This window comes from Bactrocera dorsalis, chromosome 1 (genome assembly GCF_023373825.1).
Source record: "Bactrocera dorsalis isolate Fly_Bdor chromosome 1, ASM2337382v1, whole genome shotgun sequence".
Lineage (NCBI taxonomy): Eukaryota > Metazoa > Arthropoda > Insecta > Diptera > Tephritidae > Bactrocera > Bactrocera dorsalis.
In genome coordinates, this window is record NC_064303.1 from 7054467 (window position 1) to 7072325 (window position 17859).

At 38.8% G+C, this 17859-nt stretch overlaps 1 protein-coding gene across 1 annotated transcript in view; it reads left to right on the plus strand.

The window, feature by feature from the left end:
- The window catches only part of LOC105225341 (uncharacterized), a 93779-nt gene that overhangs the window by 37362 nt on the left and 38558 nt on the right, over positions 1-17859 (plus strand). Inside the window, exon 2 of the mRNA XM_049446759.1 lies at positions 57-1533. Coding sequence (XP_049302716.1) covers positions 147-1533 — 1387 coding nt within the window. The 5' untranslated portion in view covers positions 57-146. The remainder of the gene's footprint in view (positions 1-56; positions 1534-17859) is intronic.

Below are 17859 nucleotides of genomic sequence, written 5' to 3' on the forward strand. Positions count from 1 at the left end.
TAATTAAAATGTCTGCAACAACGATTTTAATTTTTAATGTTTTCATATTATTACAGTGGCTGTGAGCGGGGCAACATAAACGCTACAACAACCACACAACAACGACAAAAACAACAAATAGTAATATACATGCAAACAATGTAATAATGTCAACGCTTGCAGCAACAGCGCAAAGGCCAGGAGTCGCCAAGTCAAAGACACTTGTGGGAAATGTGGCAAGCAATGCTACAACGGCAACAACAACAACAGCATCAACGACAACGACAACGATAATAACAGCAAGGACAACAAGAGTTACGACAAAATTAAGCAATCAAGATAATCACAATGAGTATGTCGCTGCCAACGCCGCTCAAGCGAAGCATTTAAGGCACGCAACGCTGGGAAATTTTAATCAACAAAACGAGCAGCGCCCTGCCAAGCGCCAGCAACAACAACACCACCAACCGTTGAGGCTAAGCGCAGAGATGAACGATGTCAACAACATGTGCGGCATAACAGCAACAACAACAACAACGCCAACTGTAATGTTGCACGAAATGAATGATGTCAGCCGCTGCAAGCGCATTTTAAGTAACAATAATTCATGCTGCCGCGCTGATAACTACATTAAATGGAATTATGAGCGCCAGGCTTTAGAAAGTGATAATGAAAGCGCGCCGCACACACGCTTGCATAAGCAGCCAGCGCGCTACCACATGCGGCGCGCCACCACTGTTTGCACAACGCCCAGAGTGGGCGCTTTATCAGCGCCGGAAATTTCAACACGCGTGTCAGCGTTACCCGCGGCGCTCGATAGCCGGCAGGCAAATGGGACAAAAACACGCACAATCGCGCAACAGCAGCACTTGGCCCTAACGGCAGCAGTACTTATCGCTGAGCCGGGTTTAAAGAGCGCATCCGGCTCAAAAAGCACGAATAGTGTTGGTGCTGCAAGTGACGCGCTCGCTGGCGAGGGTCGCGTGTGCAAACCCATAATGTGCAACAAAAAGCGCCACCTTAATGCGCGCATTGGCAAACATAGAAGAAAGCATTGCAAGCGCAAGCGGCGCTGCCACTCGCCGACCGACAGCGTCCGAACGGAAATGGCTCATACAAAAGGCGCAGTGAGAACGCGCGCGATTAGGTGCGCGACAAAAAGTCCAAAAGCTCTGAATTCGGGCGTATTGACGTCATTTCTTTTGAATTCCACTTTGCTGGCATTGTGTAATGCCACCGCCGCCACGGCGCTCTCTGCAGTGGCGGCAACACTCGGCGAAACTATTAATAGCTCCATGGCCGCTGAGCCGCCCCCATTAGCGCCCGCTGCCAGCAGTGTTGGAAGTGCGTATGAAAACGTCAGCGCTACTAACGGTAATGGCAGTCACGGTGGCAGTCAAATAGCTTTTCCAAATGGCGGCACTAGTGATATTAGTTTTAATGACAGCGACATAATGCTGGACGAAGATGATCGCGAATATATTTTCGACCGCACCGATGTGCGCATCATTTTTATAACGCTGTATTCTCTGGTGTTTTGTTGCTGCTTTTTCGGTGAGTTCAAAATATTTTGACAAATATAGTTTTAGTTATGGTTAGTATTTAGTTACACTTACATATTTCTCACCTAACGGTTGTACGTATCACCAAAAACTAAGCGAAATAAATATAGGATTATGTGTATATCAGGATGGCGAGAAAAGTTGAAATCCGGGAGACTGTCTGGCGATGGGTGTGACACCGCCCTAACAGACTGATTTCGACTAAACTAAGTACCTGATATGCCTCTCATAATTTGACGTCACAGTGCGAAAGTGGGACTACAACTACACCTACTTCCCATACGGCACAATTTAAAATTCCATGTGATTCTTTCACCTATTAGTACACAAGGTTAGGTTTGGTTAAATTGGTTGGCGATAAGCCACGAATAGACCAGTTGTGGTCCTTTGCGATACCAAATGGAGTTCAGTTCCTAAGTCCAAAAGATTTAGTCATCCTTTAGGATGCCTGCGCTCCAGTGTATCATACCGTGGGGACCCCATATGTATGCAGCGAAGTCTTACCAAAGCTGGACAAGAGCACAAGAACTCTATCACACTCTCTTCTTTCGAGTGCCAAAAAGAAATTTTTGTACTTGCTATCTACCGTTTTGCACATAACTTTTGCAGTCTTGCATCCAGGGTGCTCGTTTCATAGTGTTTTGATTTTCCTTGTCATGCTTCTGTCGAGATCGTCGTACAGACAATGCATGGGTCTCCCATAGTTTTCGGATGTTCTGGCCGATATGCTGGTTTGATTGCTGCATGGCTGTTTATGTAGATGTTGACTGTGGAATTGCCTACAGGTGTATTAGAGACCAGCTCCGCTGCTTTAGCAATGGCAAAAACCTCATCCTGAAATATACTGCAGTGGTCCGGCTACTTAAAAAATTGCCTTATGCCTAACTCTGGGCACTATGTTAGTTCCATCATCCATTTTCGAGCCATCAGCATAGATGTTTAGAGTGTTGCACGTAGCTAACATACCTTTACGCCATAATTTTTTTTTTTGAACTTTCTTTCCCAGTTGAAAACACCTATTGACTGGATACTATTCAGAACAGAGAGACGTTGTTGAAGGCTCCGAAAATATCCCGGAATGATCCAAGAGCGTATTCCTTATATTCAAGAGCCCTTTCGATATTAAATACCAATGTATGAAGTGCAGTCTCTACTGAACTGCTCTTCGTATATGCTGCTGCGCCTTAGACAAGGCGGCGCTCCGGCCCTAATGTCCACGTCCATGATCTTCTCAGCAGCAAGGTAGTTAAGCTTATAGGCCTTTAATGTTTTGAGTAGGCTGGGTTGTTTCTACCTGCTTTCGGTACGAAAACTACCCGAGTCTCACTCCGAACCGAATATGTGGATTCCGGTATCTATAGTTGACTTTTGTTCGAAAATATCGGTTAATGTTTGGGATAGCAACTCTGTGTATCAAAAATGGGTTGAATGGGGACAACGCTTCCCTGAACCCCATATATCTAATATGAAGATTTTCGAACTTCCAGGTAACTTTATACTTTATTACGAGGGCTGCTATATATATTTCTGGTCTAATAATGAAAATAGGCATATTTATCAACGAAAATGTTTTTTTTTTATATTTTTTTGTGGGATTTGGCTCGTCTTGGGAGACCCACATGGTCGATTGCTGTTTTGTTTCGGGCTCATACGCATAGATCCATGATTCGTCACCTGTGGCGATCTTACAAACGTCTTTTGAAGCACCGCGATCGTATTTTTTCAGCATTTCTTTACACCAATCCACACGAGCCTTTTTTTGAGCGATTGTCAAATTGTGCGGGATCCAACGAGAACAAACCTTTTTTACGGCCATTTGTTCATGCAATATCGAATGTATGCTGGTGGGAGAAATGCATAGGCATGCCTATATCTGAAGGTATGTTACATGACGGTCTTGCATTATCAGTTCACGTACGGCATCGATGTTTTCTGGCACAACGGCTGTTTTTGGACGACCTTCACGGAATTCGTCTTTCAGCGAGCGTCGGCCACGATTGAATTCGTTGTACCAGTTTTTCACAGTGCTATAGGATGGTGCTTCATAGCCATACAAAGATTTTAGTTCATCGATGCACTCTTGTCGTGATAATCCACGTCGAAAGTTGTGAAAAATGATCGCACAAAAATGTTCGAGTTAATTCCATTTTTTGGCCGAGATGAATTTTTTAATTCCCTGTAAATAAAACAATTCACTACTAAATTACAAAACGTTCTGAGTGATGTTATGCTAAAAATGTCAAACTTTCCAATGGAAATGTCAGATTGCACCTGACAACACTTAGTGTTTCCTAGTCCAGAATATATATAGCAGCCTACGTATTTGTGTTAACTAATTGAAAATTACAGAACGTGTCTTACTCAAACGAGTATTTATAAAATTGCTTAGATTCCGATCCTCTGGCTGACTATTAGCATCTTAAGGAGTTTCCTTGGCTTTGATTCCTACAAGTTGCAAGAGTATAAAATGTTCGGTGACACTCGAATTTAGGCTTTTCTTACTCGTCTTTACTGCTTTAAACAAATTGTCAAGAAGACTAAATATATATTATATATATATATTGTACAAATATATTTATACGAGGTCACTACATGTAAATCTACCAGTCATGCATTTGAGAAGCTCTGCTATTTAACCGGAAATTATAGTTCATGACTGTTAATTACACTTTTTTTAAGATACCGTAAGAGATTACCATTTGATGACTAAAAGGGCAGCACTTTGAATACACATCAACATAATACTGCAAACATTGTTGTGGTAGACAACAACAAGCATAAATAAATACTTATAGTTTGCAAGTAAATACACAAGGCATTCAAAAGCATTAGATGCATTGCTGTGCATGCACATATTTATTAAGCAAGCAAAAGGCTTACAGAGCTGCATTGTTATGTGCAAATATCCACATGTTTATGTGTATGTTGATATTTAACTGTATGTGCCCGCTGTCCCAGTAGTCGTCTATGCGCTGCTTGTAATTATCCTGCTAAATTACAGCCATACTCTGTGGCACTAATCATTTCTGTGCGTAGCCTTTATGGCTCTTCAGACACTGACTCACACATACACATACACGCACACAGACATGCTTATATTTCCCACAAAGTGCACTTGGGACAACAATGTGTTAACTGATACAAACATTTAACGGTACAATGTGCTCACAAATGCACTTAACTGTAAGTACATACACAAATGTTTGTCTATATGTGTTAGTAAGTGTGTGTGTGTGTGTGTGGGCGTTTGCGCCTGATATGCTGGTAGTTACATGATAATTTGCTAAACCCATACACCCACACTGGTTGAACTGTTGGCCAACGGAAATATCAATTATTTACATTTGGATGTGTGGACCGTGTATAAATGTTAGGGTGTCCCTTATTTACCATGTTAAGATAGGTTAGGTTAGATGACAGATCCCTCTGAAGGACAACGGATCACACTAAGACTAACCACCACAGTTCTTTTGAAGCCAGATGAAGAACGTCTGTGGTTGGATATCAGCTGTCAGCAGAATGCCCTGAACCTAACACAAACCTGCTTAGATTTGTTTTATTTCTATCGTAAGTATTTTCGTTATTTCCCCTAGATGTCTGAAAGTATGAGATCCGGAATATTTTTGCCTTGATCTGACAAAAGTTGGACAGTAGAAGAAGACATATTGAGTTGATCCACAGGAATCCAACGGAACTCGTACTCCTTCCATTTCGCAGTTATTGAGACTCAAGATTCTGGTCTTAGCAGGTTGGTCAGCCAAAAGTCCAGTAGGAATCCACAACAAGCCAACGGAACTCCTACTCCTTCCATTTCGTAGTTATTGAGACTTAAGTCTCAAGTCTTAGCAGGCTCATAGGTCTTGCAGTTTGATGTAATACTGCTGCTAATTACAAAAACCAGAGCTGATAGAAAATTTCCGACCCCACTCTCCTTTTCCAACAAGTCCTTTCATCACATACTTCACTCGAAGGTAAACAAGCAGTGAAACGACAGCCAGGAATAAGCTCGGTAATTCAAGTATTTTGAAATTAAACTAAAGGTTGTGAAGATTCCAGCGTGTCCGGAGTTGCTGTCCTCAAGTATACAGATGCTTAGAACTTGAGAAAAGTTTTTGTTGCTATACACCTTGCGGCTATGTCCACCGGTGCTATGCGTAGCAAGGCGTTTAGGAGCATGGTTGGTGTAGTTCGTCTCAAATGTAGTCCTTTTTGCTTTCTAACTATAGTTTCATAAAGTCAAAGAACTACCTTTGCTGAGAGTGCCATTTTTTGCCCATGGCTCCCTTGCTGCAATGCAAAGCAACCGATGCCTTCCTTGCTTTTTATTGATGTTGAGTTTTTACGAGAGCTTTCTGTCTATGATGAGCCCTTGAACTTCGCTCTGTCGGCAGAAGTCGCGTTCCTTCCATTGAAAGTAGATGCTCCTGCGGGATTTTGCACTTCTTTGTGAGTCCGGTCTTGGTAGGGTTTACAGAAAGACCGTCTTGAGCCCAGTTGCTTACAAAGTAATCGGAAGTTAGCTTTTATACGTTATTCCGTAATTCTCAACCATTGGAGCTACGTCATTCACGAGAGAAATTACCCAGCAGCCGAGTTCTTCAGTCTCTTTTAGAAGTTAACTGACAACCTTGATCTAGAGAAAATGGAGAGAGAACTCTACCTTGTAGAGTGCCCGTACTAACATTCCGTTGTTCCCGCTTTGCCACGATCTTTCTATCGCAGTGAGGGTTGAAAATCAGATACTTAAGGTTCGATTCAACCCAAAACTTATTCAAGACTCTAATGACCGCTTCCGGCAAAACATTGCTGATTGCCGCCTTGGTCCTCTCGAGCATGTGACAAGAGTGTACACTGCAAAGGTAGGCATGTTATGCCCTTGAAAGTATATTTTTCGGAATATTACCTCTCAAGTGCGAATCAATCAGTTTCTCTATTGTTTTCAATAAGAGAGACAAGAGACTGGTGGGTCTACAATCCTTGGCCGACACAGGATCATGTTTAGGTTAGGTTGGGTTAATCTGGTAGGCGAATAAGCCACATGTAGACCTGTTTGGTCTTCCGCGGTATCAGATGAAGTTCACTTGGTAAGTCCAAGAAGGGTAGTTATCGTTTAATTAACAGACTCTCCTACCTTACTGTCGAAGACTCCAGATACTTACACCGTAGTCTTGTTAATGTGAGACAAGGGCACAAGAGATGATTCATTGTTTCCCTGGTGCCCTGCTCTAAACATTTATAGTATTCCCGAACCTTCTCTTGCGGGCATGTGTCGGCACCAGACAGTGATCAGTTAGGATTCCCATCATCCTCCTACAGTCTCTTCTATCGATGATCTTGTCTACATTCCATAATGTTTTTAGGGCGACAAACTGAAACTTCGGCGGCCGCATCAAAGGAACTAACTTGGTAAATAATGGACGCCCTAATGTACATACATATGTGTATGTAAGTGTGGACGGTCTCCATAAGTACAAGCTTGTTTATGGCGATTGCGGGTTTCGTAATTAGTGCAGGCGTGCAAAGCAACATAGCAAAAACAGCAACAACAACAGTATGGAAAAATATAAATGCATGGTTCGTCTGCGTTTGGAAGACAATTTAGTAGCAGGTAGCCATAAACTACAATGAAATACATTACGAATTGTGGCAAATAGCGGAAATGCGCGTCTCTCTTTGCAGTCATTGTCTCCCCGTTCCTTCTCTCTCTCTCTCTCCCTCTTTTTCACTCTAAAGCGGCGCGCGTAATGAACTATGCAAAATTTAGCATTGCAAAATGCTATAATTGTACCAGGAAAGCACCCACCGTTGTGCCATTAATTGCTTTTGTATTGAAGATGTATGTGTGTAGTTGTGTGCGCGCGCCAATAAATTTACAGCGAATTACGCGTTTGACTTACAGAGCGACCGCAACACCAGCTGCTTTGGCTCTATGTCTGGTGTCTAATGTTAGTTTGCGGTCTCCCTGCTCCACTGCTCTGCATCCTACATTCGCTTGACTGCCTGACTAGGTGGTCGTGTGTTGTCTGCCTGCGTGGGTACCATCACAACTGGCAGCTGTTGATTGCCCGCAATGCGTTGATGTGGTTAGCAGCTAGAATTTACTGCCTGATTTGGTGTAATGCAGCTATCATAAAGGTTTAAGTGTGATTGTGCCTTGCTGAGTGTTGACAAATTGTTTAAAGCCGTTTAGTGGCACCTGTAAATAATTCATGTAACGTCCTGAGAGTTGCTGGCAAGTTCTCTAGCAGTAGCCACTAGGTTCCATTATTTCAAACAGGGGATGCTTTTGGGAAGCCTCAAAGTTAGCTTTAGTCGCAGTAACTCTAGATCGATTGTATATCTATAGGTGGATCCTAAAAGCGGACCAAAGAGCAACCCAGTTCCAATATAAATGCTTTCCGTTTTCGTTCTGGGTTTGCTCTTGTTATCCAAGACTTGTTTGGGTAGTTAGTCGTAAGTTTTTGAAATCAACGGGTCCCATTCTGAAAGCACTTAAAAAGTAATTTTTGGTGATCTTTCTTAGCTCGTAGTGTACTCTTTTAATGGGCCTCTTCGTTTTGGAAACAAAAAAAGTCAAATTGGGGGAAGTGTGAGAAATACGGTGGCTGCGGCACCATTAATTTGTTTTGTTTTGGCCAAATATTCTTGCACAAGCAGGAATGCGTGAGCAGAGGTTTTATCATGGTTTAAAAGCTAATTTTTGGTTCTCCCTCAAATCCGGCGTTTCTGTCAGATTGCTTCGCTGAAATTGCGCATACTTTGCAGGTAGTATTTTTGGTTGACTGCACGACTCTTTGAGGATCGTTAGTAAAAGCTTCATATTCGACTCAACTGGACGCGCTTTTTGAGGTCTTGACTCAAGGAGTAGCTTCCATAGGATTGGTCACAAGTTATGACCAGTTGGAGAAAATCTGGGTCGTCGCGGACCGAGTCCAACATCTCCTGACTAATGTTTACGCGAAGCTGTTTATGGTCGCAAATGAGTAATTTTGGTACAATTGAAGAAGAACCAAAATGCGTACAAGGAAGACAGCTGTCGAAAAATAACTAAAACATTCGTAATGACCGTCCTGATAAACAACTATTTGATGCCTGAAATTAAAGCTCGTGATCGGAACAAATATTCCCTACCAATCTCAATTCTTACTTCATACCGGTAATTCAATGGGTGATCCAAGTAAAGTACTTTTTCAATACGAAAATTCAGGTTGCACCTCGGTGAGCAAATAATTTTATGTTTTGTGCCGGTCGATTGGCCACCAAGACCATATGATGTCTATCGTATTTATATGTATATATCTATCTGATCGTCTAAAGTCTATGCGTACAAATCTCTTTGATTCAGGCCTTGGAGCGAAACATCACGCGAGTAATTTGCCAGTTAACAGTCGAAATGCTCGATTTCCATCTGAGACGTTGCCGCGGCCAACATTTGAAAGAGATAATCTTCAAAAACTAAATGCCAAAGAATACTCTTTCGAATTTTAATAAATATTCGCTATTAAATTGGAAGTTTCTGTATTTTTTCTTTAAAAAAGTAGGGAATATTTAAATGGACCACCCTTTACATAAAAGTTTAAATTTGTTCCTCATGAATATTTTTAAAACTTTTGCGCGTAAAAATACCAAGATGAGTTAAGCTGTTTGGTCGAAATTTCAAGAATTTATAAACAGCATATTCACAAATTAATGGATTTATTGAAAAATTATGAAATTTTTGTGTATTTTATTTACTGTCGTGGCATGTTTAAGTCCCGTTATGTGCGATTGACAACAATTTGCCAAATTTGTCTACAACACGACGATTGAAGTATTGGCAAAAATTTTGAGAAATCGCAACGCTTGAGCAATAATTCAATTGTCTAGCAGTATTTGCTTGCTAGACATATTTCTACGAATCCTGAATATTTTAGCAATTTTTTATTTTAACTTTTAAATGCACACAAACATACACACATATATATAAAAGTATTTGTCATGTTTTGGCCAGCCAGTTTATTAACCGTTATCATGAACAATAAGTGTTGAATTTTAAATTGTTTACACTTTACACTTCAATGGCTTTGAACAGGGCTTGTCAATGCTTATGTTTATACACTTACGTTTAATATACTGCTGCATATCGTCGTCATCCTAAAATGCGAAATAACGTAACATCACTTTTCATAAGTTTGCAGGCGAAGTAAAAACGATATAACAAAAACCACTCATATTGAAACAAAAAATGAAAATTTAAGTTTTGGTTATAAAGTGGTTATAAAGCGGTTATATATTGGTTATATGTTGGTTATATATTGGTTATATGTTGGTTATATATTGGTTACATATAGGTTATATGTTGGTTATACATTCGTTATATATTGGTTATGTGTTGGTTATGTGTTGGTTATATATTGGTTATATATTAGTTATATTTGACAGTGGAAGCTGAACATTTTATGCTACATGTATATAATATGGTGTAGTGAATCGTTAGCAATGAAAATATCAATTTCGTTGCTTTTGATGTTAAATGGTTTTGCATTTTAGGTGACGATATATATTTGTAATTGAGCAAAGTGCCTCAAGTTGTTTTCAATAAAAATGGCAAAACCAAATATTTGTTAAGGCATAATACACTTGCATTTATACCTTATATAATACATACGTATGTTAATACTAGGGTGGTTAAAAAATCAATTATTTTTTTCATTTTATACGTTGAAGAATTGGTTGGTATAATATTTAACTCAAAAAATCTTTCACTAAGTATCGGACATATTCTAATACTAATATTAATACTTAGGAAGGTCCTCAGGAAGGTAATAATTCAATTACATGCCATTGAATTAAGGAAGGTCCTCAGGAAGGTATTTTAATATTAATAGTTAGTGGGGTTCATCACTTTTCAGTTTCCTATTATTACATTATTATTTAAAAGGTTGATTCATAGCTCAATATTTGTTTTTACAACATGATATCTTGTCTCTTTATCTATAGGAATTTTAAAACTCTAGAAAAGTTATTTTATAAAATCTTTTACTAAGCCTCACCATTAAACATTTTTTAAAGTTACCTGGGAATCACAACACCTATCTAGTACTATTAGAAGCTCATACTTTAAGATATTTTTTTGAGATCTTCACTGACCAATTTCTCACAGAAAAAAATTAAAGAAATTATAAATTTTTTTAACCCACCCTAGTATATACATACCCTATTTAAACACAATTGGACACAATTCAGCCTTTTGCTGCTGCTTTTTGCTTTCCTTCAGCTCTTAACAAGTGAACTCCTTGCTGTGCATTTGACGGCACAAATATATATAAATTTACAAAAATAAATATATAAACATATAGTAAATGTGTATGTTCCACCAGTAAATTGTCGAAAAATATTAAAAGTCCATAAAGGGTTAACTGAGCTGACTTTTGTATTTTCTAAAGGTGCTCACAAACTGTAAAGGATCAACTGTTAAAGTGCCTTAAAACCACTCATGTGTATGCACACATAAACACTTATACATTTAACACATATACACTTATACATATAAGTATTTATAATATCTCGTAATATGAAATTGTTGTTGTAGGTGTGAAGCCCATAATTTAATTTTGTATTTATTGTGTCTGATTTTTTGGGTTCGCTTAACAACCTGTTAGCTGTGAATTTACCTCTGCCATGTTTTAAATACATACCGATTTCGTTGAATAATTTATGTATTGACAAAGGTTCGGTTATGGTGATTAGAGTGACAAGTAGTTGAATTGTTGGGGTATTAAATATCCATGTCACAAATCTTAGTGGTCTGAGGAGTTATATGTGTGTTGAAAGTGTCTGCCTAGTTAATATATGCGAGACAAATTCTAGACATTGTCAATGTAAGTATTTTTCAATATGGCGCAAAATTCTTAGAAATATGTAAAGTTTATATATGTTTAAGGATACAGAATTTGTTTTTGCATTTTAATTTTGGATAGTCGAAAAAGTTTTTTCGTATTTTTTCAATAGATGTCGTTGCAGTCGTATATCTCCAGTGTTACCAATCACATGGTGTCATACCATATAGTGTTGGAAAGATGAGAGATTCATTTAACAAAAAAAATTAAATTCGTGGAAGTTTGAAAAAAAGGTACAGATTCAAAAATGAGTGAAAATAATGTAGAAAGTCACCAATGAAGTCTGTGACATTTAAGGAGACGCTGTATCAGTTCGGGCAGCACAGTAATTGTTCTGGAAATTTCGATTTACATTGATGAAAGTTTTACACTGATGGAATCATGCCTCTAGCGGAAAAATGGCAAAAATTTGTCGACCAAAATGGTACATATTTGTTTATTTATTTATCAAAAATACGAAAATACTTTTTCGACTACCCAATATATTGGTTATATCTGACAGCGGAAGCTGACAATTTTCTGCTTCATATAAGCGGTATGATGTAGTGAAGCGTAAGCAATAAAAAAATCAATTTCAATTTTTTTTTATAAAACGTTATTTTACATTTTAGGTGACTATATGTAAGTTCACACGACGGCCATTGCGTATACGTAATATTTGAAACTTCAATTAAAACCATTTAGCTCATCACGTTCTTCAGCAGCAAAATCAATATCGATTTATGCAGATTAGCACCATATTTTGTTATTTGATTACCTTAGCTTAACTGCGCTCAAATATTTATTCAATTTAAATTAATTGCCAAAATTGACTACCGCTAATTTCTAAAATGTTAGTGGCAGCTCAACTACACTGGCTGCTTGCAATAATAATAATGCTCCGTTAGCAAACGACTAGGACTAAAGGGATATTGCCGTACACATTTAATAGCGAACATTGTCATATTTACATTAATTAATAAAACGATTTTTAATTATATTTTTCCTGTCAATAACGTTGAAGCTTTGGCGGCATGCTGTGGGCAAGCTAATACGATATGCATTAAACAGGGTTGCCAACTGTGCTATTGTGTGTGGTACTAAAATAAAAATGCAGTAAAAAGCATGACATTTTGGCTAATAAAAGTCAAGTGCATGACAAAGCGGAATTTGAGTTTATGGTTGGTTGTGTAATAATGTTTTTTTGGTATTGTATTGAATATAAGCTGAACAGGGATATCGCAGTTTTTTGGATATCGAGCTGAAATTTTGCATAAGTTCTTTTCTGTCCAAAAAGCAGCATATTTGTCGGAATGGACGTTATCAGACCTTTCTAACGTATAGCTGTCATACAAACTGATCCATCAGAATTAAGTTTTTGTATTGAAAACTTTTTTATTTGACGAGATATCTTCGCGATATTTTGTAAGGACACGGTGCCTGAAGCAGTAGTACAATCTCCGAAGAACTTGTCGAGATAGGACTACTATAGCATATAGCTGCCATACAAATGAACGATAAAAACTAGTTCTTGTTTGGAAAACTCTTTCAGTTGACAAGATATCTTCACCAACTTTGACTGAGGTTACTACTCAAAGCATCGCAAAATTTTTTTGAAGAAATTTTTTAGATCGGATAACTATAACATAAAGCTGCCATACAAATTAACCCTTAAAAATCAACAACAAGATTTTTTTACAGCCTTTATGCTATAATAAAAGCTTCTGTGAAGGGTATTATAGCTTCATTGCAGCCGAAGTTTTCTTCTTTGGTTTTTACTATTAATTTTTGATGCAAAAAAGTTAAATTTATTATGACATTTTCTATTATTATCCACAGCATACTTTACCGATTCAAAAATAATATATAGAAAGCATATCCTTAACTGCCTCCAGTATTGTCCGCTTATCTCTCGTGTATTCGCATAACTATTTTAATACGACGAAGTTATGATTATTTTCCACGCTTCATTGTCTCGCTAGTTATTCGCCCACACTTACATACAATGCCGACTGCTCATATCCACCGCTGCTAGCGTGCAGCTTGTTGCTCATTTAATGCCTGGAAGTCGCATTGTTTGGCGGCTTTGTTCGCGGTTGCAAAATGGCCGCCAACTGCGGCACGAGACGTTGCATTTGTCTCGTGTAATAAAAATTAAATGAATACAGACAGATATAAAAAGCGAAATATGCTTTCTAGACAGACAATAGCCGATAATTATATTTGCGGTTGTGGAGTTAATTAACTTGTTTTAATGCGGCGAATTAAGCGTGAAGCGAATGAGCGGCAAGTGCATGAAGAGCAGCAATTATTTCTAAATTAATTGCATTAGTTTGGTTCTGGAGTGGATGTGGAGAGGTGTAAAATGTGGTAAGGAGCGAGTTTTCAGCTTTGAGTAAAGAGCTTCAACTTCAGTGAAGTTTATAAAATTATAAATGCAAATGATATGCGGAATATTTGTTTACTAGAAAAAATATAGCCTGAAGGGGGTACATATAATTTTGGCGTACTCTTAACCAAAAAAGTAAAGACTGCGCATTGTGTTCATTATGTTCTATGGAGTCTTTAAGTGGTGGGGAGTCCTAGAAAAGACCTACAAGTGTGCTCGTGAGGTGCTCATCAACATGTGTGGTTTACCAAGGTCCACATCAACCATAGCAATTAAATCCATTTTCCATATTGTGCTCAAAGCTAACGCTGGAAGTTGTATGACCGCGAAGTTGCTTCCAAACTCTGAAAATCTGACTTTCTAAATGAACACGTACCTGAAAATACAGAAGTTCTGATACGCTTTGACTTTAAACCTGATCTTTTGGTTCATAAAGTCGTCAAACAAAACTCTACCGACTTTTTCTCTGCTCACATACCCGCGAGGGAGGTTAGGATTATTAGAAGCCGCTGTAGGACAGGAGCAGTGAGCTTCTTGATCAATGAATGACGAAAGATTGGTGGAAAGATATTTTGTCAGAAATTTGCAATCAACTTCAGTTTCAGTCTTTCGGGTTATTGAAGTGTTCTTTTTAGCTGAGGTTACTCCCAATAAGAAAGCGGTACTGCGTGGTGCAGTTTCCTTCAAAGAAGTGATTATTCACTATCTAGCAGTGCAGCGGTTCTATCCTTGAACTAAGTAATCGTGCCTTCAAGGCTGGTTGAGGAATGCTTAACCTCTTTATCAATAGCAGCGAGTCACTTTGTTATAATACTAGTATGGATACGAGACCATAGCAGAACCGCAGGTAATTATGAAGCTGCTGATCAGGCTAAGTAGGGTATCCTATCAGTAGAATATGAAGGAATCGGTTCTTTACTCGTGTGTTCTAGTTATATTATTATTGGATAGCCGGGAACTTGGCCAACGCTGGGATGCCATTGGTTTATGCGCTATGTAATGATCTTTTTAGCCCAAAATCAATCATAAGAGATCAAGGATTGGTATTCTATGAGTAGAATGGGAACGAATCGCTGCTCTACTGGTGTGTTTTTCTACTGTACAGCTGGGAGCGGCGGAAACTTGGCCAGCGTTGCTATGCACTATGAAAGAATCTTATTGGCTCAAGATTATATCGTAAGTTATCCGGTGAGCTTTATGGGTTCAGTAAAACTAGCTTATGCCTGGTTATGGAATTCTAACGGAGCATGCCGTATCGGCGTCCACGCTGTAAGGTTGAGAATCATACCCGACGCCAGCTGCCGAAACTGTATGAAAGAAGACGAGGTGGAGTCACTTCCATCTTCATTGTTCCGCGTTTGCGAGATCAAGGCTTAAGCATTTAAGTGCTCACTCTATCAAATGTCACACCAAACTGGTGGGAATAGAAATTAAACAGCTGAACAAATTTTTATTGATCACAAGACGCTTTGCTGACTTATAACTTCAAATTACAGGAGTTCTATTTTTATGGCATCACAAAGGACTGCCTACAGTAGTCCAAGTGCGATCAGAAAATAAATCTAGTCTAACCTAACCTAGAACAAAAACTTTAGTTCACATCGATACATCTACAGATAATAGCTATATGCTTTAGAGATCTGATTTTGACGGTTCCGACAAATAAATAATTTGTTGGGGCGAAAAAGATGTGTGCAACATTTCAGACCGACATCTTGAAAACTAATACGCCAAAGCTAAAGCTTGCGCTAAAACTTTCGCTAAAGCTTTTAAAAGCTCTATAGAATTTAGCGATCTCTTGAGAGCTTCATTGATATTGAAATAAAATCAGGCAGTCTATAGATATAACTGTATAAACATATATTCAGACAAAGCTTTTCAAAGCTTATCTTAAAAAGCTTTCCAATAAAGCTTCCAAAATGTTCGATAAAGTTTTTAAAAGCTCTTTAGGATCTGGCGATCTCTTGAGAACTTCATTGATATTGAAATAAAATGAGGCACTATAAGGATATACATATATACATACATTCAGCTAAAGCTTTTCCTAGAAAAAAATACAAAACATATCTTTTCAACAGAATAAGTTTTTCCCAAAATAAAATATGATAAATATATGTAGGTTTGTGCATTCATGCCTCAAGTCAGCGCAGACGAGTCGCATAAATTTACTCAAGACAATTTGCAATTTTTATTTTTAGCTAAACTGAAAATCACCGTAAAATTGCTAACCGACCGTAGCGGCGGCAGTCAATAGAGTTGTGATTTTGCGCCTCCATCCCTGCCCAACTTGCGTTGCCCACAATGGCATTATGTAATTTGCTAGCCACTGTTGGCTTCCCAGAAATAGTGAGCCATTGAGCGTGAAGCCAGTGAGATGTTAGGCGAGAGGGAGATAGAGAGGGCCGCTGAATGCAAATTGAAGCGATAGAAAATGAAGTGAAAGAACGCCACTAAAGACAGAGTCAATTTATGCAAATTGTTGCAGTTTTTCTAGCACATGCTTCGCAAGTGTACTCCTATAAGCATGCTTGCCAGTCGTTGTTGTTGTGGTGCAGTACTTAACTTGCAGCCAACTGGCTGCTCCTGCTGCGCCATTGTGTCGTGCATCATTTTACCAGGCACCGAAGCGTTGGCTGACAGGGTCTGAAGATGGCTTCAAATCGCTCCGAACTACACAATTTTGCAGGCAATAAACGACGACGCCATAGCAACAATAGCAACAAGCATTGCTGCAGTGTGTTGGTTGAAAAAAAAATTTGTTTGTCAAAGTATTTACGCAGAGCTTTTGGGCCAACATTTCTGCTGAATGCCATAAATTCGTCTGACAGCAGCGGCCAACGTAATGTCGGCTTATGTTGCTGGCTTTAAAAAGTCGGCCAATACCAGCACATGCCAGCCCTGGAGAGTACGTTGTAGAAAACAATAACAAAAAATGAAATTGCAACAATATTTTCGAAAGTTAGAAAGTGAAGCCGGCACAAAAACAAAAATGTAAAGAAAAAAATTGTAAAATAATGAAAAAAAAGGCTTGGAACATGAAAAGTGTCACAAAACTGCCGGCAAGTCTCATGGGTCCATATTGGCTTGCTGCTGCTGTTAGTTATTGCTAAATTGACGAAAAAATTTCAAACAACTTTCAGTTTTCGTTTTTTGAAAATTTTGGTGCGGCTAAAATATATGGCTGTGCGTACGAAAGGGTCTTTTTTCTATGCCGGCGTCGCCGTTATAAATCAGCTTGAGTAGGCAGGCGTGACTAAACTGGCAACTCACTGCTCTTCTATGCTTCTTGTTGTTGTTTTGACACTGGCTAACGAATTAATTTGTGCTTTATGGCCTTCATTTAACATGTGAGTATGCTGGCTTTGGGCACCCAACACTGTCTGAAAAAATAATAAAAATAAGTTATACTAAATGAAGACTTTTTGCATCGACTGTTAGTTGAGTGATGCATTGCAGGCAGCCTGAGTGATTGATTGCCGTTAAGATATTAATTTGAAGTTTCGCAACAAGTTTATGTGTCTAAAATTTAATGGCGGTATCTTAATAATTTTAAGCTGACGATACGAAGCAGATGATACGAAGCATGATGTAGCATATGAGTGAACTTTATTGGTCATATGATTACCGTTTTTCCACATCATCAATACAATCAGTTAATAGCTTATAGTTGAACGTACCTGTAGAGATATAAACTCATTTTGAGATCTTACTAGGTTTTTCGTATAATTATTGTTGTTTCTCTGGAGTGATGTTTTGCTTCAAGGCCTCAATCGAGCGGGATTGCCCACATGGACTTTAGACTTTACATATTCCCATAGGAAAAAGTCTAGCGGTGAGATATGTATCCTACTATCGTGGATGCCAATCGACCGGCCCAAAATTTTGAGTCGTAAATGTCAAATTTTCTTGGGACTTTTGAAGAGTCTCGCCTTAAAATGCGCCAAGTCCTTCCATACGGCGCCGAATCGACTCTTCACGGTCTACACGGCTGAACAACTTATCAGTCTATAACCGAGTGCTTTAGATGTGGGTACCAGCTCACAAATGGGGTAATGCAAATTAACTGGTTGAC